The following is a 24,165-nucleotide window of genomic DNA, read 5'->3' as shown; positions in this document are numbered from 1 at the left end:
TTAAAGAGCCAGAGAGCTACTAATTTCAGAGGACACTGCTGGTCCTTAAGATGGCTAATGGATGGCAAGCTAGTCCCTGGAACAAGGACTAGTTACCTGCCTGGCCCACACTACAGGGACAGCGTACATGCACAACAGCTGCTCCTGTTCAGCTGATGACCTTCTCTTCTCAGAAAATACCGAGGGACAGTCTCTTTGGAGGGTTATGCATATTAAATGTGTGTATATACCGGAGACTATGCGTGATGCCTGCTTATTTTAACTGTACCATCTGGAAAGTCCTTTAATATTTGGCGATTAAAAACATGGTAACTATTTAAGTTTGCTTAAGAAGTGTTTAGGCCTCTCGATCCCCATCTTACTGTGGCAGAGGCTGGAGGCATCCTGGGAGAGGGAGGATATAAGAGGCCTGGGGACAGGGGATACAGGCACAGCTGAGGTCAGGGGCTCCATAATGAACCAGGGGGGTTAAGAGACTGTCAAGCTCTGAGGGCTGACCTCCTAGCATTCTTCTCCTACTCGGCTTCCAGAATAAGAACAGCTTGATATATTCTGAGGATCTGACCAGTCCAAGAGAAAAAACCCTTCAAGATTCTGGAGTCAGGGTCCTCAGTGAAACGCAGACCCAGAGCGCCTACAGTGAAGCCACAGCTGAGGAGCTCCATGCAAGAGCTCCCAACAGACAACACACAGTCTTTAACAGGAGTGGATGAACAAGGATCACCAGACACTTAAGGAAAACCTCTGATAAGACAGAAGGGGCCAAGACTGAGAGGGGGAAAAAAGCAACTTGGAAGAACCAAACTTTGTAGGGAGAAGAAAACTTTAGACAACTATTATTAATAATTTCACAAAGTGAAGACTTTGTGGGTGTGAAGTTAGAATGAGACACTGTTTTAAAATAATATTCAAAGAACACAAATGAGCTCTTAGAAATTAAAATCGGGACTTCCCTGATGGTCCAGTGGTTAGGACTCTGCACTTCCACTGCAGGGGGCACGGATTTGATCCCTGGTCAGGGAACTAGAATCCCACATGCTGTGCGGTGCGGCAAATTAATTAATTAATTAATTTAATGGCATTGGAAATGAGGAAGCCTGTGTAGGAGTCAGATGGGAAGTCAAAGAGGGGTCAGGGTGAAGAGCGGGAGTAGAATTGGTGAGAGAAGGCTGTAGGGGAAAGTGGTAAGAAATGCTGAAAGCCAAAAATCAACAAGTAGCAACATTAATTCATGTCATTTAGAGACATGGAGGTAAATACCAAAACAATTTGTTAAAAGAATTAAAAAGTAGGGACTTCCCTGGTGGCGCGCAGTGGGTAAGACTCCACGCTTCCCTTGCAGGGGGGTTGGGTTCAATCCCTGGTCAGGGAACTAGATCCCACATGCTTGCTGCAACTACGAGTTTGCATACCACAACTAAGGAGCCCGCCTGCCGAAATTAGAACCCAGCGCAACCAAATAAATAATATTAAAAAAAAAAAAAAAGAATTAAAAGTGGCTGCTGCCACCTTTTTTTTTTTTTTTTTGCCACACTGCATAGATTGTGGGATCTTAGTTCCCCGACCAAGGGTCAAACCCGCGCCCCCTGCAGTGGAAGCTCGGAGTCTTAACCACTGGACCATCAGGGAATTCCCAAAAGTGGATGCTTCTGAGAAATGGGAGGAAAGGTCATGAGATGGTTTTTTCTAAAGCTCTGTAGAAAAATCAAACTCTCAAAATAAAGTAACTATTATTCAGAGTAGTATAGGAGTCCAGATACATCTTTATTAAAATACAGGAGTTTTATTAAAATACAAGAGCTACCTGATTCTCGACTTCAATTTACCCCAAAGCTGGCTTCCGATCCTAACTGATTATGATCCTGATACTAGCTACATGTGGAAGTGGGAGAATGGATCCAAGGGCAAGGGGCTTCACAATTTGAAAGTTTCCTGAGCCCTGCTGAAGCTCTCTGGGTCTTTCAAGGTTAGGAAGTTGATCAACTGCCTCTGCCTTGTTACGGTTGTTAACTACCAACATGTCCCCTAACCTCCTGAAGCCTCATCTTTCTCCTTAGGTTATTGAAGAAGACGGCTAAGGGCCGTTCTTGCTGATATTCTGTGCACCCGCGTCATCTAGCCGTCAATTTAACATTCACATAACACCAAATCCCCTAAGAACGGAGATTAAGGCAGGGAGAGGAGTTTTTATGGTTTTGCTTTTTTTATAAAAGAGGGAGGGGGTGGCACGAGAATGACTGAAAATACAGCCAGGTTCACTAAAAAGTTATAAGCAGTGACTAAGAAATTAAAATTTCAAGGTCACATGGAAAGAGAATCTGAGGAGAAGTGGAATTTTATTTCTCCCCAGGAAGTTCGAAAAATGTCACTCTTCCTCCTTTCTCCTGTGAAACAAAATGATCTACCTCTTAAAAAATTTAAACTTGACAAGGTGATTTAAAAATGCATATGAAAGAGCAAAGGGAGAAAAACAGTCAAGATGTGCCTGAGCAGAAACCTAGTGGGGAAAACTTGCTCGACCAGATACCAAGACTTATGATAAAGTTATATATAGTAAGTCACTGTGCTGGTGTTAGTACAGACAAATAAATCAGCAGAGCAGAAGAGAGTCCAGAAAAAAAGAGCACGCAAGGAGAAAATGGAATGTATTCCTGCAGATCAGTGGGGAAAGGACAGAACAGCCAATAAATCATACACTGGACTAATCCATTGTCCTCATGGAACAAGGTGAAATAGATCCTTACCTCACTCAAAAATAAACTCTAGGGCCTCCCTGGTGGCGCAGTGGTTAAGAGTCCGCCTGCCGATGCAGGGGATACGGGTTCGTGCCCCGGTCTGGGAGGATCCCATATGCCGCGGAGCGGCTGGGCCCGTGAGCCATGGCCGCTGGGCCTGCGCATCCGGAGCCTGTGCTCCGCAACGGGAGAGGCCACAACAGTGAGAGGCCCACATACCGCAAAAAGAAAGAAAAAAAAAAAAAAAAAAAAAAAAAAACTCTAGATGGAAGTAAACTTGAGTTGAAATTGAACTCAAATATAAAAGGGACAATGTAAAACATTCAGAACACAGAGGAGAGTCACTCTGGGAGCTTGGCACGGGAAGGACAGTGGTTAGCTCCAGAAGAGGGGGAGGAATCAGCAAGGGTGGGGCCACAAGGAGCTTCAAAGTTACTGGCTGTATTCTAGTTCTTACACTGTATAAAAATTTTAAATTATATGTATATTAGAATAATATACAAATTCAAAACTCATATGATAAAATGTGAATAGATGCATTCAGATTTTAGTATGTATCAATAAATTATAATGTACATAAACATTATATATACTCTTTTGTTCCAAAGATACATCATACAATGTTAAAAAGTAAAAACATCACAACCCTTACCTGTGCAGGTACTGAAGATTAGATACCTTCCCCGATTCCCCTTCAAGGGTATAATCTCTCTGTTTCTGCAGAAGGTGAAAAGGTAAAGATAAAATGGCTGATCCTATCCTTGGCTCTGACCACCTCGATTTTTTTTTTTTCTTAACATCTTTACTGGAGTATAACTATTTTACAATGGTGTGTTAGTTTCTGCTGTATTACAAAGTGAATCAGCTGTACATACACGTATAATCCCCATATCCCCTCCCTCTTGCATCTCCCTCCCTCCCACCCTCCCTATCCCACCCATCTAGGTTGACCATTTCATTTAATGGCGTGGTCCCCCAAGTGCCCTGGAATACAGGCATAGACTCTAGTAAGTTAAGGGTCCTCAAATATCAGAGGTCTACTGCGTATATTCTAGAATGACAGGGTCACTCAGTTGCCACTGGCATCTAAAAATCAGACTTGAATAAGAGGGTTCAGAGTAATGGCCAGTAAGGCTTCCTGTCCACTGCATCCAGTGTTCAGACCCAAAGCATTAAGGCAGACAGTCCATGGTCCTCGGTTCCATTTTAAGACCCGTGTCTTAGACCCAAGTTCTATGCCTGGTGCTGTTAGCTCTTGCCTCTGTGGCTGGCTGAATAATGGCCTCTAAAGATGTTCACATCCTAACGGGAGCCTGTGAAGATGTTACCTTACATGGCAAGAGACCTTACAGATGTGATGAAGTTAAGGATCTCTCAATTAGCCTGGATTATCCGGGGGGGGGGGCACCACAACATAGACTCCTTATAAGAGGGAGGCAGTAGGGTCGACAATACAGAAAAGATACTGGGACTGAAGCAGAGGTCAGACAGGAGAGAAGACGCCACGCTGCTGGCTCTGAAGATGGAGGAAGGGACAACAGGCAAGAAATGCAGGAAAGTGCACTCTCTGGAATACTGGAAATGGATTCTCTCCTAGAGCTTCCAAAAGGAATGCAGCCCTAGGAACTCATTTTAGACTTCCATCCTCCAGGACTGTAAGATAATATACTTGTGTTGTTTTAGCCACTAAGTTTGTGGTAATGTTACAGCAGCAACAGGAACACCTTGCTATCACCATACTCATTACATTCTGTGAGCTGCCTGCTGAATTCAAAGTGAATGATGAGGCTGGGGCTCTGTATGTACCTGCTAAATGAATCAAGGGAAGTATAATATATAAAGGCTGCTTTACTGGAGAAGGAAACATGCAACTACAGCCCAACATACATTTATTGAATATTTCATACAGAAGGTACTACGGCAGATAATTAAAGAAATATAGTTACTTTTAATATGCTTATAGTCTTAAAAAAATGTAACGAGAAGGTAAATATAAAACAATACACAAAATGTTAAAAGGCTGTGCTTGACTGGGACTTCCCTGGTGGTGCAGTGGTTAAGAATCCGCCTGCCAATGCAGGGGACACGGGTTTGAGTCCTGGTCTGGGAAGATCACACATGCCGTGGAGCAACTAAGCCCGTGCACCACAACTTCTGAGCCCGTGCTCTAGAGCCCACGAGCCACAACTTCTAAGCCCGTGTGCCACAACTACTGAAGCCCACATGCCTAGAGCCCGTGCTCAGCGACAAGAGAAGCCACTGCAATGAGAAGCCCGCACACCGCAACTATAGAAAGCCCGTGCTCAGCAACAAAGACCCAATGCAGCCAAAATTAAATTAATTAATTAATTTAAAAAAGGCAATGTTTGATTAACTATCAAACAAAAATTGTAGCTGCAAGGATCAGATATTTGGAAAATGGAGAGATGTGGGCGAGGATGGTATAGGCAGGCTTCTCAGAGACAGTGAGCTATGAGCCACATCTTGAAAGACAGCCAGCGTTTGGACAGGTGAAAAGGGAGTGGAAGAAGCCAGGTGTGAGGAGGGGGGAAAGGACAACAGTGTAAGGAATGCACTGCAGTGGGACAGGCACAATAAGACAGTGAGTACAAGAGCCTGAGGCAGAAGACTCAGAGGTTAGTAGCCAAGTACAACACTGGAAACAGGCTAGAAACACCCAGCGGAGGCTCATATACCAGCTCAAGGAGTTTGAACTGTATTTGCTAGACACTGTGGTATCTAAAGTAGGGTGTACATAACCCTCAGGGTACGGGTATAAGAAGAAAACTAGAACTTCTATTTATATCTATCTCAATTCTAAAAACTTTATTTTAATACATTTTCTATATCACAAATCAGTTGAATAATAAGGTATATAATTTACAAATAAATGTTATCAGAGATAAATGCTCAATTTTACTTATGGGGTGCATGATCATAGAAGTTTAGCGACCACTGCCCTAGACCTCAGAGAATCACTGGGCTTTTTTCACAAGTAGGCAGTGAAATAGGATCTGGAGAGGTTCAGTCTGTTCTTCTGGCAAAAAGGTCTGGAAAACCAAACTGAAACCAAGATAGGAAAAGCAATCAGGAGACTTTTGTGGTAGTCCAGGCATAATATAAAGGGCTTATTAGAAACAGGTGGAATGGACAAGAGGCGAGAGAAATTACAAAGGCAAAATAAACAGGGTTTTTGGTGACAGGGAATAGAGACAAAAATGGTTCTGAGGTTTTCAGCCTAGATGCCTGAATGAATCACAGTGATATTATTAGAGAAAGGGAGCACTGGAGAAATCCACCTGGAGATATGAATTTGAGATCAAAGCTTACCAGGTAATACATGAAACCATTAGGAGAAACAGGACAGACAAAAGAATTTCTCAACCTGATGGAGCCCAGAAGAGGCTTCTGTTGTTCATTAGCCAATCACACCTATATACAACGGTGGCTAAGAGTCAGTGCACTGAGAACGCGACACACAGACTGAAGAGGACCTCAGCCCAGAACAAGAGCCCATGGCTCAGCTCAGAGTCCTACCTGATCTGGCTTGAGCTCTTCCCGAACGGCCTGGATGGCGTCCCGACACTCACTGAGCATGGATTCAAACAGACGCTCCTTGGTTTCTTCACTTTCAGCCTAAACAAAGGCAGAAGGCAGTAAAAAGATTTTCTTTTGAGTAAGACATAGCACTCTGATGGGAGGAGGGCATAACATCGCTTTGATTCCTCCCATCAGACACAAATACACACATCAACCAAAAAATGGCCCGAATCGGAGATCATTTCAATTGTTAATATTCTCTATCATATACGATTTTTCTTATGGTTTTAGTCTTTATTTGTATGGAAATGAGAAATGTATATATATAAAGTGAACATACTGAAAAAGTATCTGTATAACTGATCTAAACTGTCAGGCAACAGACGCTTTAATGTTTCCTCTATCGTAGAACTTTCTACTATTCTCCTCCAACTCTTCTACCTCTGCTCCCGACCTGCACCTGGCTTCCCTAGAGGGGCCTGATGGGCTAGATGCGGGGCACTGCTACCTCACACTGAGGCTCAGCACAGCAGAAGTTTCGTTTCCTTACAAACGTAACCCAACGGACTTGCACAGACTGGATTTCTTTTAAGTCCAAGCAGGTGAGTAACATTACTCATCAATACCTAATCAAAAATATATTTCTCCTAAATGCCATATGAGGTTCTCCTCACCACAGAAATTCTGCCCTCAGATATTCCATACGGCTATGCTGAGAACATTTTTAGGGCAGATGAGGTTGACAAAGCATAGGGCGTCAACCCTCTGCCAGCCGGCTGGGATAAGGCAAAAAGTGATTAATTAACTGAATACCTGCCAAACCACATTATCATTCTAAAGAATCTGACTGAGCAGGTGGGAATCAACAAAAAGCAAAAAGGAGATGAACTTGTGTTACTTGCTGACCCACTCTGACATTAGAACATCAACATTCCCATGATTATGTTTGACTTTCCACAGAAACTAACATCCAATCTGATCTCCTGACACTCAACTGACCTCCAAGAAAGCCCCAAAGAAAACCGGTACCACCCACTCCTTTAAGAGATGGCTGGGAGGGGCTTAAAGAAAAACCTTTTCTTCTCTTAAGAACGCTTATGGGGCCTCCCTGGTGGCGCAAGTGGTTGAGAGTCCGCCTGCCGATGCAGGGGATACGGGTTCGTGCCCCGGTCTGGGAGGATCCCATATGCCGCGGAGCGGCTGGGCCCGTGAGCCATGGCCGCTGAGCCTGCGCGTCCGGAGCCTGCGCGTCCGGAGCCTGTGCTCCGCAACGGGGGAGGCCACAACAGTGAGAGGCCCGCGTACCGCAAAAAAAAAAAAAAAAAAAAAAGAACGCTTATGTTTTTCCTAGTTTCCAGGGTGGAAAAAAACTTCCTTGTAAATCACCCAATATAAATCAAACATACTTTTCTATTTATAAGTTACTTGACTTTCCTGTTGTTCAGTAACTTAGGAACAAATCAGGGGCACAGCTATTCTATAAACTTATAAAGGCAAACACAGCCACCATTAACTCACTGAAGCCTAGAGCAGTGCTGTCCACTAGAACTTTCTGTGATAATGATGTATCTGCACTGTCCATTGTAGTCATCGTTAGCTACATGTGGATGCTGAGCAATCTGAAATTTTAATTAATTTAAATAGCTGTATGTGTTCAAGTGGCTACTGTACTGGACAGTACAGCCCAGCTCTGGAGAAACACACTCACATGAAACACTGTTAATTAAGTATCTCAAGTTAGCAAGATTCTTTATAGTCATTTAATCAAACTGGCCAAATTTTTCTAAGTACAGATCCCGTGGAACGGAGCAGCCGTAGAATAAGATACGCGAACAGACCTGGCACTAACCACACACATACCAGAGCCATGTTGTGAGCAGGCAGGATAAACTCCAGCATCAGTTTGATACCATGCAATCCAGCAAACAGGCCACCGACACCCTTTTAAGATGGGTGGGGCTCAGCAGTCAGGGCAATGGGTGTATAAGTAAGAAAAGAGTAAATTTGGTTTTACCAGCTACACAGGATCTGTCTCCTTTCCTACAAGGAGGGAATGGCTCAAATAAAAAAATTAAAATGATGTCTAAAATGCTAAATCTCTTTAATGCCATGTATTACCTTCGTTCCCTTTGAATAAGGAAACCTCTGTATCAAGGTACTGAACATAAGCAAATTTTCCCTCTGCTTCCAGAAAATTCTAAGTTCCATTGGGAATCTTACAAAAGTCTTAAACCACAATGAAGGAAAAAGTCTATCTGAAGGGGAGGACTTCAGTCAATTGTGTTTTCCTAATGGCAGCTGCACTGCACAGTGACGTGGAGACCACTCATCTCCGGAGCAGAACTTCTCATGATTCTCCCGGGCTGGACAAAATGTCTCCAAACAGGAAGCCTGAAACGTATTTTGCTACTTACCCGTTTATTCCATAAACCTATCTTGGAGGCTAAGATAATCCTGAAGGGGCAGTGGAACAAGAAACATCTCTCTATACGTATGCAGAGGGAGGGTCCCTCAGAATCCACATGCATATGTCTCAAGTCTGCCACTGAATCAACAAGAACGTGCTCCTAAACACAGGGGCAAACCCCCTACATAAGAATTTGTGGTCTGCTTGGACCTTTCCCAGGTGTGCCTATGACAGAGAGAAACCTGAAGCCCAGAAGTAATGTGTTACTCAGTCCTAATAAACAAACTCGAGATCAATTTTTATAAAACTTCAAACACTCTCCGATGTGCTTTTCCACAGCCTCAAACCACGTCTCAACGCTGACTAAAACCAGCTGCTTGTGTCCTGAGGTAGAGACCCCCAGCTCTTTAAAACAGAGCTCCCAGAATGTTTTCGCTTGTCTACAAAAATTGCTGGTGGTATGACTAAGAGACAACAAGGCGAGACTGACCACATTCTCCACCATACTCGCAGGAGAACCAAGGGGATGGGAACCAAGCCTCACTCGGCCCAGTGAGGTCTAGTGAAAAACACATGGGCCTTGAGTAAAAGAGGATACAAACCTCACTTAAAAATAGATTTTTTTTTTTTTTAGAGAAAAGGGGAAATGATCTCCCTTCCAGTCAAATATTAAAACATTAGCCATAACCTGAGGATAAGAATCATGAAACCTGCAGAGACTTTAAAGCTGCCCACCCCCCACCCCACCCAAGAGCTGCCTTACACCCTCAAATCACCACCAGTGACAATTCAGGTAGGACCAAGGACTAACAAAGCAAAACAGAAATAAATGATAAAGTAAGACAATATTAAAGACATGAGAACCTAAAGCTTGGCTAAAGAAAGGAAGGATTTTGCAGCTGGAGTTTGGCAGCTGATTAAGCCTCAGCTCCAGTCTTTGCAGTTTAATATTATCTCCCTGAATTATTTCTTCCTTCCACGCTTTTCAGTAAACTGCAGTTTAATATTTAAATGTCATAAAAACCTCTACAAGCAAGCAAGAAGCTGGGGCTACCAAATTCCTGAATTCCAGTTCCCAGAGGGTGGTGAACACCAACATCAGCAGGGTTAGGAAACACTGCAATGAAAAGCCCTGTCTCTCTCAGGCAGAGTGCTTGGTTTCCAGGGCAGAGAACAACTCGATACAATAAGGAGAACAGGCAAATCATCCTGTGTTCCCTGTGCTATACAGTAGGTTCTCACTAGTTACCTATTTTATACATAGTATCAATAGTGTATATATGTCAATCCCAATCTCCCAATCCATCTCCCCCCACCCTGCTGTTAATGTTAAAACCTTAATGGGATTCCTGGGATTAATACACATTTTGTTTGACCTACCAAATTATTTAAAGGTCTCTGATACTCAAGTGATCCTAATGTACTGTAAGATGCTTAAAAACCACAGATAACTATTCACCGCAACAAGCACATTAACCAGGCACTTAAAAGATTCTACAGACATTAAAATGATAACGGAATATTGTAAACTCTATGTCAGTAAAATCAACAATTTACACGAAATTAACAAATTCCTTTAAAAAAATAAAATCCAAACTGACACAAGGTGAAACAGGAAATCCGAACAGCCCTACAACTTGTGAAGGAATAATATTTGTTTAAAACAAGCAAAAACGGGCCTCCCTGGTGGCGCAAGTGGTTGAGAGTCCGCCTGCCGATGCAGGGGATACGGGTTCGTGCCCCGGTCTGGGAGGATCCCATATGCCGCAGAGCGGCTGGGCCCGTGAGCCATGGCCGCTGAGCCTGCGCGTCGCTCCGCGACGGGGGAGGCCACAGCAGTGGGAGGCCCGCATACCGCAAAAAAAATAAATAAATAAAAAATAAAATAAAACAAGCAAAAACAAATTTTAAAAACCTTCCCACAAAGAAAACTCCAGGACCAATGGTATCCCTGGTGAATTATAACAAACATTTAAGGAAAAAAAAAATACCAGTGTTTCATACTCTTTCATAAAAAGAGAAGAAGGGAACACCTCCAAATTTGTTTTATTAGGTATGTATAACCCTGACCCCAACCCTAAAAAAGACATTACATACAAGACAAGAAAATCATAGGCCACTCTTTATCATGAAAACAGATGCAAAATTCTTAAAGTATTAACAAACCAAATCCAGCAATGTATAAATAAAAAGTACAATATATTATAACCAAGTGGGTTATCCCAGATATTCAAGGTTGGCTTAAACACCGAAAATTGTAAATCAATGTAATTCACTAAGTTAACAGGCTTCAAATATTCTTCCTGCTTCAGCCTTTAAAGATTTGAAACTATCCCTATATGGTTCTTTCCAACCCTTTGATTTCATACACTCCTCAAACACACCACTGTATCTTGCAGGATAACAATTAAAAACTCATACAGGACTTCCCTGGTGGCGCAGTGGTCAAGAAACCGCCCGCTAATGCAGGGGACATGGGTTCGATCCCTGGTCCAGGAAGATCCCACGTGCCACGGAGCAACTAAGCCCGTGTACCACAACTACTGAGCCTGCACTCTAGAGCCTGCATGACACAACTACTGAAGCCCGCACACTCTAGGGCCTGTGCTCCGCAACAAGAGAAGCCACCGCAATGAGAAGCCGGCGCACTGCAACAGAGTAGCCCCTGCTCGCCGCAACTAGAGAAAGTCATGGTCAGTCACCTCATCACAGGTTGTTTTCTTAAGTCAGGTTGATTTCTTAAAAACATTTATATTTTGGGACTTCCCTGGTGGTCCAGTGGGTAAGACTTCACGCTCCCAATGCAGGGGGCCCAGATTTGATCCCTGGTTGGGGAACTAGATCCCACATGCCGCAACTCAGAAGTCCACATGAGTCAACTAAAGATCCTGCATGCCACAACTAAGACACGGCACAGCCAAAATAAATAAAGGAAACATTTTTTAAATTTATATTTTATAAATGTTAAGCATGAACAACTTTTTAAAGTTACTTAATAAATGTTATCTTTTCTTGTCCTTTGTCTGATGTATGTCTGTGGCCCCATTCCTAAGGAGTCCCTATTTTATTTGCCCCTACTGACCTTCCTTGCCCCCTATTCTATCCAGAAATTCTGCCCCACTGTCACTGCCTGATGCCTGGCACAGAACTGTAGCAGTTCTTTTCTTCCAGTATGTACCGCTTTAAAACAAAAGAGTTAACGCAGTTGCATAATCTAAATGGTCGCTCTCAGCCCTAGTCCAGAAGAGAGACCTCTATACCCTAAATGCCAATGAAATGTTCTCAGAAAAAGTTTAGTCTTTTAGATTAATGAAAACTCAACTTTCTGGTATTGTTCTAGTCTTCTGTCTTTCAAGGAAATAAAGGGTAAATAAGGGGCAATGTGTAATACAGACAAAAGACACAAAGAAATCCTTCAGTTGTTGAAAGCTGTCCCCAACCCGAAGGAGCCATTTTGGAACAAGTCACTGAAAGGTTTGGATGCTTAAGACAACTCATCAGCACAACTAAGAAAGCACCTCATACAAATATCACTCCGGGTGCAGTAGCTTGCTGTGAAGTCTCACGAAATGCCACTGGTCCCTGCTGAGGCTGGAGACACAGGGAGCAGCCTGGTTTTTTCTCAGACGTTCTTCACCTAATATGGAGAAGGAGCTCTAGAAAAATGCCTCAATCACTGCCTACTTCATACAAACCAAGATCACCAGGATCTCTTATCTTTTGGAACTCACTTGGTTGTTCACACCCACAAACAGGTAAGAATCATCTCAGCAGGAGCATCAGGTAGTATGGCTTTGCATGAATACTGCATACATACCACACATAAAACAAGATGTTCTGGTTTAGCTGTCTTTAAAGGGCCCAGGGACAAGAGATGGCCCTTAGGGCTAGAAGGCTAGGACAAGAGGTCAGACAGAGACAAGGGACATAACAGTCATGCTGCTGCACCACCTGCTGGGCCGAATGTAAGCCCTGACTTTAAGCAGACCCTTGTTGCTCCCATTTTTACTGAAGGCTGTCACTGTCAATTTCTTTGCCCTCCAAACACAAGAACTCCTTGATAAACTCAGCTTTCAAAATAATTTTATTCAAGAGGGTACATCTTGAGACTGTTACCAAATCCCAAGCAGCAACAAAACACTACGTGTTAAACACACAAGGACAACCTCCAGACACACACAGAAGAGAACAGAATAGGTCCTTTTGCTCCTTACCTGGGCGATGGCTGCCTCATTGTCGGCCAGTCCCAGTAAAAATATCCTCACTTTGTCAATCTTCACCGGGACCGTTCTGCCTCTCCATTCCACTTCACTCATGGTGGCTGCCTGCTTGGCTCGAGTCTGAGTGATCAAGGCCTGGAAGGTGGTTTTAAAAAGTTAAAGCTTTAACTGTGGATATGAGTGATCAAGGTGAAAATCAATGGAAACTATCATTTGTCTCTTTCTAAAACTAACATACTACAGCTTAGAGAGTATATACAAATTTGTATTTAAATTCCTCCCTGGCATATTTCTTAGCTTATAGAAACTCCAATATTAAAAGGACACGACAGAAGGCTAACAAGAGCAACATTAAGTTTTGGCAAGGAGTGTAAGGAGAAAAGCATCGCAAGCAGAAATGTAAATTAGTAGAAACTTACTAAAAGTATTTGTCAATATGTATCAAAAGCTTCCAAAACATTCAATTCCACTTTTACAAATTTATCCTCAGGAAATAACTAAGAATGTATACAAAAACTGGGGACAGATATTCATGGTAATACCAGTTACCACTTTAAACAATTAACATAATGAGTGGTCAAATAAAACATGTACCACAATGGAATACCATGCGGTCATCAAAAGATGCATGGAAATGTATTTACTGAAGTGGAAAAAATGCACGTGACATTAAATTTAAGAAGCATGTTACTAAACAGTGTATACTGAGATTCTATTTTTAAAACATACGCCTTTTTCTCTACATATACAAGTTTGCGGGACTTCCCTGGTGGCGCAGTGGTTAAGAATCTGCCTGCCAATGAAGGGGACAAGGGTTTGAGCCCTAGTCCGGGAAGATCCCACATGCTGCGGAGCAACTAAGCCTGTGCCCCACAACTACTGAGCCGGCGCTCTAGAGCCCACGAGCCACAACTACTGAAGCCAGTGCGACTAGAGCCCGTGCTCTGCAACTAGAGAAGCCACCGCAATGAGAAGCCTGGGCACCACAGTGAAAAGTAGCCCCCGCTCGCCGCAACTAGAGAAAGCCCACATGCAGTAGTGAAGACCCAAAGCAGCCATAAATAAATAAATTAAATTAATAAATAAACAAACAAATAAACAAATAAACAAATAAATAAATTTTTAAAAAGGTTGCAAGATATTCATATCATTAACAGTGGTTACCTCTGGGTGGTAACCCACATGATTCTTTTTTTTAAAAATTTATTTTATTTTTTATTTTTGGCTGTGTTGGGTCTTTGTTGCCGTGAGCGGGCTTTCTCTAGTTGCGGTGAGCAGGGGCTACTGTTCGTTGCGGTAAACAGGCTTCTCATTGCAGTGGCTTCTCGTTGCAGAGCATGGGCTCTAGGCGCGTGGGCCTCAGCAGCTGCGGCACGCGGGCTCCAGAGCACAGGCTCAGCAGTTATGGCGCGCAGGCTTAGCTGCTCCACAACATGTGGGATCTTCCCAGACCAGGGCTCGAACCCATGTCCCCTGCACTAGCAGGTGGATTCTCAACCACTGCGCCACAAGGGAAGCTCCTAAATGATTCTATTTTTTTCCCCCAATCTTTCCCAGTCTTTTATATTTCCTATTTTTTCTATGAGTACCAAAGTAAGAAAGTTGAACACTTTAAAATATTAAGTGAAAATAGTTTTTGCTAAAAATAGATATAAATATGCATATATTGACAGCAATTATCCTTGGATGACGGGATCATGGATTACTTCTTTTACTGGACTTTTTTCAAACCAAAGACTTTTCACAAAAATGTGCATACTGGATTACCTCCAATTTTTCAGCCAGGAGACCCTCAGTGCCCCCAGACCTCAATCTCATCTGCATGAGTTCATTGATAGCTGACTGGTCCCCTAAGAAAAAGAGAGATATTGAGTGGAAAATCCTCGAGGGAGTTGGCTGTTCCCTCAAGAACCACTAGATTCAACTCCAAGCTCTTCTCCCTCCATAAGCACGTTTCAAGGCCTCCCAAGTCCTTTCACAAAGCTCTTGGTGAGTAAAGAAGATGGCAGGGCCAAAACTGAAGCAATGGAATTCCCTTCCGGATTTCGAGCAGGGCTAACTCCGACAATTCTACTTTTTTCATCAACCAAAACCCACACCAAATACGGAAGCAAGGGAAAGGGAAGAAAGTTAAAGAAGTTCTCTAGGCTCTCTGAGATGAACTACCACCAAGCCACCTGTCGATGCCCTATGCAGCCCGCTCACCAATGTTATATGCACAGTAGCGGATGTTGGGCGAGATCTCCTCCACACGCTGGTTGTACAGCACAGCCTGCTCTTCTGTGAAAGCGCTGGCCAGCTTCTCATAGATAGTCCTGCAAGGAAAGAAACATCACGGTTCACAGCAGCCTCACTCTAAGAAAACAAACTCACAAGGAACACAGACCAACTACCAGAACTGGCATGTTCTGAGGCTGAAAGAGAAGAATCAACATTTCTAAAGAGAAGAATCAACATTTCTAAAGAGAAGAAAAAAAGAAAGAAATTGTAATAACTTTCACAGAAACAAGCATTAGCTGATCTGCAGCTTGAATGTTACTATCATCAAAACTGGTCACAGCCTTTGGACCAGAGGACTTACTTGCATTTGTTAAAAGCCTCAATGGCGGCTTTCCATTCTTGATGTTCAAACCGCAGCATTCCTGAGAGGTAAGCTGTGTAAGCCTGTAAGGTGACGGGAAAAGAGAAACTGCTTCAACACCCGATAACCAGACAGCCCAACCTCCTCTACTTGCTTCGAACTTTGATATCAAGACTACAGAGATATTCAGGTTGATTCTAAAAGAAAAAAATTTATTTCACTAATAAAATGTGATACATAGGTAATTTTATGATTCATTTTACTTCCTCGGAAAGAACTGCAAAATAAAGAAAATTTGTTCCCTTCATTTTATTTAACAACCCGCTTCTGGGCTATAACATAAGCATTAAAAGTTGAAATATCTTTCATCTCTTTTCAAATATTCATTAAGAAAAAAGTTCTTATTTTGTGAACTTCCCAGATACAAGTTCTCCATGCACGTATCAAAAGAAGCACGGGCTTTCTTAAAAGTTAGAGCTAACTGTTAAAAACCAAGAGCTCAAAAACAAAAACAAGAGCCAACTTCACCTTTTAAAAGCAAGATTAGGTTTTTTCCTCTCCTGACTACCAACATATAATGTAAGAAACTCTGTTCTGTTTACGCCTCTAATCTCCACAGTAAAGCAAAGCTGATGTTGAGACACTAACCTGAGCCTCCAACTTGGTCTTGGCGTCCACACGATTGCTCTCACACAAGCGTTCCAACTCCTCCGCATGCTTCACAGCTTTGCGTAGGCGAGATAACAAGTGGAACCGTTTTCGGGGTTCAGTGTTGGCTTCCTGTTTGAGCTGCATGGCATAGCTCCAGGCTCTCTCAGCATCCATCAGAACCAGAAGCAAGTATCTAAACCAGAGACAGAATGGGCCAACTGAACAGCAAAGGCCAAGAGCACCAGACTCAGATATTCTCTGACGTGCACTCTTTGGCCTCTCACCTTTTCCCTATGCTCTTCCTTGCCTTCCTCCTCAGAGCTGCTCTTCAGTATCAACCATGGCTCCCAAATCAGCATCTGTGATAGGTTTCTAACCACCTATCAGACACATCTCACTGAAAAGCCTGCTATCGCCTCAAACTTGGCAAACCCAGACTTACCCCTCCCAGAGTTAACAAATAGAGGCAGCCTAGGCACATAATCTGGCCTCATCTTTGAATCACATCTCCTTCATCCCAACTCAGTTAGAAACCAAGTCCTTGAGAAGCAGTGTATACATACATACATATATGTGTGTGTGTGTGTATTTTTTAATTGAAGCATAGCTGACTTACAATATTATATTAGTTTCAGGTGTATCACAGAGATCCGATATTTTTATACATTATGAAATGATCACCACAGGAAGTCTAGTCACCATCTGTCACCATACAAAGGTATTACTATATTATTGACTATATTCCCTATGTTGTGCATTATATCCCTGTGACTCTATTGTATAACTGGAAGTTTGTACTTCTTAATCCCCTTCCCCTATTTCACCCACCCCTTCCCACTTCTCTCCCCTCTGGCAACCACCAGCTTGTTCTCTACAAGTCTGTTTTGTTTGTTCATTTGTTTTTTAGATTCCACAAATAAGTGAGATCATACAGTATCTGTCTTCCTCTAATTTCACTTAGCATAATACTCTCTACATCCATCCATGTTGTCACAAATGGCAAGATTTCATTCTTTTTTATGGCTGAGTCACATATATGTAACCTGATCTTGCTTTTACAAGATGAAGTTGGCATCCCTTGTTTTTGTTTCTGAGCTCTGGTTTAAATATACATAAAAATATATAGACACAGACTTAGATATAAAACCTTCTTTATCTGTTATCTATCAGTGGACACTTTAGCTGCTTCCACATCCTAGCTATTGTAAACAATGCTACACAATAAACGCTGGCATACATATATCTTTTTTAATTCATGTTTTTGGGAGTTTTTTCCAGATAAATACCCAGAAGTGGAATTGCTGAGTCATATAGTTCTATTTTTAATTTTTGGAGGAACCTCTGTACTGTTTTCCATAGTGACCGCACCAATTTACATTCCCACCAACAGTGCACGAGGGCTCCCTTCTCTCCACATCCTCACCAACACTTGTTATTTCTTGTCTTTTTGATAACAGCTATTCCGACAGGTGTGAGGTGATATCTCATCGTGGTTCTGATTTGCATTTCCCTGACAACTAGTGACGTGGAGCATCTTTTCAGGTGCCTGATGGCCATCTATATAACTTCCTTGGAAAAATTTCTATTCAGATCCTCTGCCCATTTTTTAATCGAATTGTCTGTCTTTTTGATATTGAGCTGTATGAGTTCTTTATATATTTTGGATATTAACCCCTCATCGGATATGTCATTTGGAAATATCTTCTCCCATTTAATAGGCTGCCTGTTCATTTTGTTGATGGTTTCTTTCGCTGTGCAAAGAGAGGCAGTATACTGAAGTGGTTAAGGGCCTGGATTGGAATCTCAGTGCCACCACTCACTAGCTGTGTGATTTTGGGCAAAATACTAACCTTTCTGTGCTTCACTCTCCCATGCAGTAATACATACAACACACTTAGACCAGAGCCTGGCACTTACTAACTACTATATAAGTTAGCTACTTTATTATTATTATGGTGAATCTTTCTTTAAACTACTGCCTTGATTAATCTTCCTTTAACTGCAGCTTAGCCTGGTCTCACTGTTATAACAGACTCTTCCTAACTTCATCTCATCGGATTTAATCAATCCATCCTGCTTCATCCCATCATGCTCTAGTTTTCTGACTGTGTCTCATACACCAAGCTCCAAGCCTCTTCGCTGCCTGAGCAGTAGCTAACAACTGCCCAGAGCATTACAGTTCCTACACTGCATTCAAAGACAACATGGCATGCTGTTTCCCTGAACACAGAATGTCTTTTCTTCTCACAAACCCTTAAAGGTCCAGCCTCCTCCATGCAGGCTTCCTGGCTTCCCCATCAAGAACCCCCAAACTAACTTCTCCCTTCCAAGACTTCAGAATTCTTATGAGTAAATTACACACAATATAGCAGTTTTGCTATCTTGTAGTGTTCCTTGTTCTGTACTCAACCAATATCTCTCAACAATATCAGAGTCAATGAGGTTCAGTAACTATGCCTCCCCAACTCTTCTACATCCAATATGGTGTCTAACTCAGTTCTGGCCACATACTGGACCAGGGGGCAGCAAACTTTTTTCATAAAGGGCCCAACAGTAAGTATTTTAGGCTTTAGAGGCCATATGGTCTCTGTCACAACTACTCTGCTACTGTAGCACAAAAGCAGCTGTAAGCAATATCTAAATAAATGGTGTGGCTGTGTTCCAACTTTATTTACAATAAACAGGTGGCAGGAAGACCATTTTGGCCCACAGGTCAAAGTCTGAGGAACTGACCCATAGACTTTTAATACATATTGCTTTCATAGAGTAATCCTGTCATGTTAAGCATGAATGCATTCAGCACCGAAATATAAAACTCTTCTGTAATAATTTACACATGGCCAGATTTCGCTTAAGACATAATGATTTAAGTAAGTACTCAAACATTGAAATTTGCGTTCTAGAAACCTTACCTAATAACCAGTTAGAGTCTAATCACTGACTTCAACATTTACCATTCTACCATGGTTCCTGAACAAGTTAGAGAGTCTCTCTGAGGCTCAGTCTCCTCATCTTATAACACAGGAGTAGTAAAGATGTCTATTCCACAGGATCACGCGAAATAACTAAGAGTCTGACACAACACCTGTCACGCTGTAATTGTTCAATAAATGTATTAGCAAGATGCATTCAGCACTTAGCACTGAGCAGTCAATACCTGTTATCAGTCAGAAGATCTTCCGTTACTTTTTTCCCTGTGAATTTGTGTCTGTTCCCCATCTTGAAGTTGAGTGTTTTCCGAAGACGTCTTTGTCTACGGGAACAGTAGCCTCTGTAGGAAACCACAACCAAAAATCATTCGGCCAAGCTGATAATACTTTCAACAGTAAATTCTACAATAAAGTAAGGTCAAAAGTTCGGGGTATTCTACTTATGGTTGCTATAGATACCACCATCCTCTTGCAAACATTTATTGAATGGAAACTTGCAAGCAATATGACTGGTATCACAGAAAACATGAAGAGACAAGGACACAGTACCCATTCTCAAAAAACCCATACTCTAGTTGGAGAGAATCATGCAGATAGAATGGCAACCAAAAAAACAAGGCCAATGTCAAACTGAACGTATAGGACACAAGTCATCATTCTCTTCTTGCTAACCCACTTTGCTGGAGTGGACTTATGGTGGGTTTTGAAAGAATGAGTAGGATTCTGATGGATGTAAAAGGGAAGAAGGGGCATCCTGAGGGAGATTGTGATGACAATGAAGACGTGGAGAAAGAAACTGCAAGCATATGTGAAGAAAAATGAGGAGGTTAATTAGGATATCAATAAGAAAACTATAAACATCACCTCTATGCCAAGCCTCTCTCTTCTGTACTCATGCAACTTTTTATTCTTACTTCTACTACAGTATGAGGGCATGATATTATGTTCTTATTATGTCTATCTCACTAACATAAACTCCTTTAGTGCAAAGATGATTTTATTTTCAAGTTTCCCCCAATGTCATAGCACAGTGCCTAACATATAGATATGCAATAAATGTATTTTGACTAAACTGTGTAAAAGTACATGTAAAATTTTACCACCCTTAATCAAATAATATAGCATAAAATTTACAATACAAAATGATATTAAATGGTACTTCAAAATCTCAGCCTTAAAGCTACCAGAGCGGACCTCCCTGGTGGCGCAGTGGTTAAGAATCTGCCTCCCAGTGCAGGGGACACGGGTTCGAGCCCTGGTCTGGGAAGATCCCACATGCCGCGGAGCAACTAAGCCCGTGTGCCACAACCACTGAGTCTGCACTCTAGAGCCCATGAGCCACAACTACTGAGCCCACGTGCTGCAACTACTGAAGCCTGCGTGACTAGAGCCCGTGCTCCACGACAAGAGAAGCCACTGCAATGAGAAGCCCGCGCACTGCAATGCAGAGTAGCCCCCGCTCGCTACAACCAGAGAAAGCCCGAGTGCAGCAACGAAGACCCAACACAGCCAAAAATAAATAAATAAATAAATAAATAAATAATAAAAAAGCTACCAGAGCACAGGTTATTAAAAAGAAGAAATAATAGTCTGACCGAATCTAGATCTTTTCCCTCGATTCATAATTATGCTTTAATTATCACATAAAAATCAAATGGGACACTCACACATTATGAGTAGAAATATAAATCGGTAAAAATTTTCTTGCAATATGGATACATTTATCAAGATCCTTAAAAATGTTCATACTTCCTGAAGTGACAGTCTATTTCTATACTACTCTATATTAAAGAAATGATCAGATATACAAAGAGGTATGAACAGAGATTCACGGGAACAATATTTTTAAACCTACAAAACTGGCTATGATATAAATAACCAACTTGGGGGAATAGGTAAATAAATTATGGTAGGCCTATATATTGAGTTATACTGCAACTAATAAAAATCACGTGTATGGAACATTTTTATAGGCATGGAGAAATACATATCATATAACGTTCGGCAAAAAAGCAGAATACAAAGTTGTATATACAATATGAGCAAACTTATGAAAAAAATGCATAGAAAGAGACTAGAAGAACAAAAATACTACTTGGTAGGCACATACATACAAATATATTTATGTACTAAAAGACATAAAAACGTACTAAAAGGTACACATCAAAGTCATTTTTATGTTATGAATATTTTACCACCAAAAAATCTAATCAAAAATGTAACATTGAAAACAATAATAACTAGAAAAAACAAAAACAAAAATCGGAGTCAACCAATAGCCATTCAATTGGGGAACAAAAGCAGACTGCGATTCATCCCTGCAATGGAATACTACTGAGCAGTATCTATTAGGTGAGAGAATCTAGACACAAAAGGCTATGTTCTGAAAAAAGCAAAACTATAACAATGGAAATCAGAACAGTGATTGCCAACAGCTGGAATGTGACCCAGATTCTATAATATGGTTAAGTTAAAAAAAAAAAAAAAGATTACCATAACTGTTATTTTCAGCAGAAGCCTCCAATGTATCTGCAATATTGTGAGACAAAATGGATAAAAAGATTGGCTCCTTTTAAATTTGAAAATTAAGTATCTTCTTGAGAATTCAATACAAGTTAAGAACTAGACTTTCTAGGTATACTTTCTGGTACAGCAGAATAAGTAGGATAGTAAAAAAGCAAACCAAATTTGAAAATTCCACAGAGATTTGTACATATCTTGCACATGATACTAACCTGTACCTCTGAAAATCTCCATGCCGTAAACCATGCTGCTGCTGGGATTCCTTAATAATCTGAAGAACTAGAGCCAAGATTAAGGAAACGCTTACAGTGCCAAGAATCCAAATAAATCAAAACATTCATCTATATTAGTACTATTAGTCTACACTTGTATCAAATCACAGCATATTAAACATTTCTGAAATACTCAGTACATGAGTGAAATCTCTGGTAAGCATTTTCAATAGCTATCTTACCATAGAACAGGACCAGGGCGAAGCATGTAGAAAAGTTGACTGCCTGAACTATTACTACTTTCAAACTAAAAAAGGAGGGCATCATTAGCCATTGAGGATTAATAAGACCCAACAGCTAAAGCTGCTGGATTCTAAATACTGACTACATCTGGGGTGGTTCCCAGTGATTTACACCTGGACCCAATGTTTTACTCATTTTAGCAGATTCAGGTTATAAATGACGTGTACTACTCCTCTATTTGCATAACCTCCTACATCTGCCAAATCTGACTTTCCTTAACAGCTGTGACGCTTCATGTGCCTATGGTGAGCACATGCCAACCAAACCAGACCACAGCTTGCATTTAAATACTAGTTTTTCTTTAAAAAAATAAAAAAGCCCTGAGCAAACTCTCCTTTTTAAGAATCTTAAAATATTTTAAGATTATGTCCCAAACTTCAGGAAGTCCAACGACCTTTGTCTACAGTTTTAGTGTCCTTTTAAAGTTTCCTCCATGCTTCTTTACAGATGTATTTTAAAACACTGGGGCTATTTCAATAACTAAAAAGAGACAAACATATATAAGGTGTGCAGTAAAATCAAGGCATTCTAACATCCATTTGAAAGGATACCACCAGTTCAAAAAGTAAAGCTTCAATCTCCTGAAAACTTCACTATATTAAGATGTCAAGCTAAATGTATATCAGAAATTCACCTACATTTTCTCCACTACTTATTCATTTCAAAAAGCCACAAACTAATGTCGTCAACACTCAATTGTAATACACTCTGATGAAAACTAGAAACCGATTCATCTGAATGACTCTCAACAAGATAAAAGGTCTACAGACCTATTAAGAAAGCTATACAAGTAATGTTAACAATCTACAATGATTTATATTCAAAATGGGCAATAAGCTTTCCCTTACAACACGGAACCTTTGCCTCCACTTCCAAAACATCAAACTGTAATTTTTATTATCCATTCCCCAACGGCTGTCAGACAGAAGTATTAGGCCAAAAGGTCAAGACTGCAGTTTCCTCTCCCCAGTTCAGTGGCCCCAGTTGCCAAGGCAGTAGTTCACCAGAGTGGCCAGTGTCAGCCCCATCACCAGCCCTCCAACCGGGCAACTGCGGGGAAACTGAAGAAAACTGCCCAATATTCCGGTGCCGCTTGAAAGAAGAGGACGTTCCCCAGACTGGAGGACAAAGAACATGCGAGGAAAGGCCAATCGAAAACCAGACCCTGAAACTCTAAGTGCCAAAAAGTAGAAGCGAGAGAAACTGCAACCTTCGGCCTCTCCTGCCCAGGTCGTGCCGCAACCCGCCGCCTCTCCCGCCCCCGGCCCGCCAGATCGACACGTAGTCATGGCGAATTAGGCCCGATTACTGTAGGATACTCTCCAAACTCAGGCTATCCCCGAATTCTTTGTTTGCCTTCGATCCAGCTGAAGGCCGTTCGTTTTCCTTATTTTCCTCTCCTCCGGCACCGCGTCCACCACCGCTACCGCCGCTGCTGCTACCACCGCCGCCTGCAGGTACCTGTTTCTCAGCAGCCATCTTGCCCCTGCGCCGCAGAGCAGGACGGGATAGAGAAGGCGGGACGACCGGGGAGAGAGAGAGAGAGAGAGCGGAGCCGGCTCGGGCGGGCTGACGGGATACCGGCGGACTCCGCCGCCGACGGCCCTGCCCGCAGGCAGCGGCCACTTGTTGGAGTGCGCCTGCGCGTGGACTAGGCTTCCGGGTCTCAAACGGTGGTGGACTAGGCTGAGGGTCCCGAAGCTCGCGGACGCCGTCACTGCTGAGGTCTCCTGGGGGCACTCCTACTTCCCGTCCACCAAGGGTGGAGAACCCAGAGATGTCCCCCTCCCACACCTCCTGCATCCCTGCACAGGGGATCCGGCTCACGTCCCGCGCACAGAGAGCGGGTGCAGTTGGCTAAGACCTTTGGATTTCGGAGTGTCTACCTCCCCGGGGGCTCCGGAGATGGGGTTCCCACCCTACGCAACGAAACACCACGCCTGGGAGGGAACCGCCTCTGTCTGCGCTTTCCTTTGGAGCCGACCATAGTGCAGGGACTTTCCCTAATGGATGGGGACCGGTGCCCTTCCCTGGACTTCCGGTCGAGCAGTCCGAGGAGTGAG

At 42.3% G+C, this 24,165-nt stretch overlaps 1 protein-coding gene across 1 annotated transcript in view; it reads right to left on the bottom strand.

Moving 5' to 3' along the window:
• The window catches only part of SRP68 (signal recognition particle 68), a 29,448-nt gene extending 5,527 nt beyond the window's left edge, over positions 1–23,921 (bottom strand). The window contains exons 1-10 of the mRNA XM_060081923.1: positions 23,422–23,921; positions 21,800–21,866; positions 19,292–19,405; positions 16,132–16,327; positions 15,484–15,566; positions 15,108–15,217; positions 14,670–14,752; positions 12,897–13,037; positions 6,273–6,371; positions 3,388–3,452 (exon numbers count right to left, since the gene is read on the bottom strand). Of these exons, the coding sequence (XP_059937906.1) occupies positions 3,388–3,452; positions 6,273–6,371; positions 12,897–13,037; positions 14,670–14,752; positions 15,108–15,217; positions 15,484–15,566; positions 16,132–16,327; positions 19,292–19,405; positions 21,800–21,866; positions 23,422–23,905 (1,442 nt within the window). The 5' untranslated portion in view covers positions 23,906–23,921. The remainder of the gene's footprint in view (positions 1–3,387; positions 3,453–6,272; positions 6,372–12,896; positions 13,038–14,669; positions 14,753–15,107; positions 15,218–15,483; positions 15,567–16,131; positions 16,328–19,291; positions 19,406–21,799; positions 21,867–23,421) is intronic.
• Between the last annotated feature and the right edge of the window lie 244 nt (positions 23,922–24,165).

This window comes from Mesoplodon densirostris, chromosome 18 (assembly GCF_025265405.1).
Source record: "Mesoplodon densirostris isolate mMesDen1 chromosome 18, mMesDen1 primary haplotype, whole genome shotgun sequence".
NCBI classification, from domain to species: domain Eukaryota; kingdom Metazoa; phylum Chordata; class Mammalia; order Artiodactyla; family Ziphiidae; genus Mesoplodon; species Mesoplodon densirostris.
The sequence above is the reverse complement of the archived record's forward strand: the minus strand, read 5'-3'. Positions and strand labels throughout refer to the sequence as shown.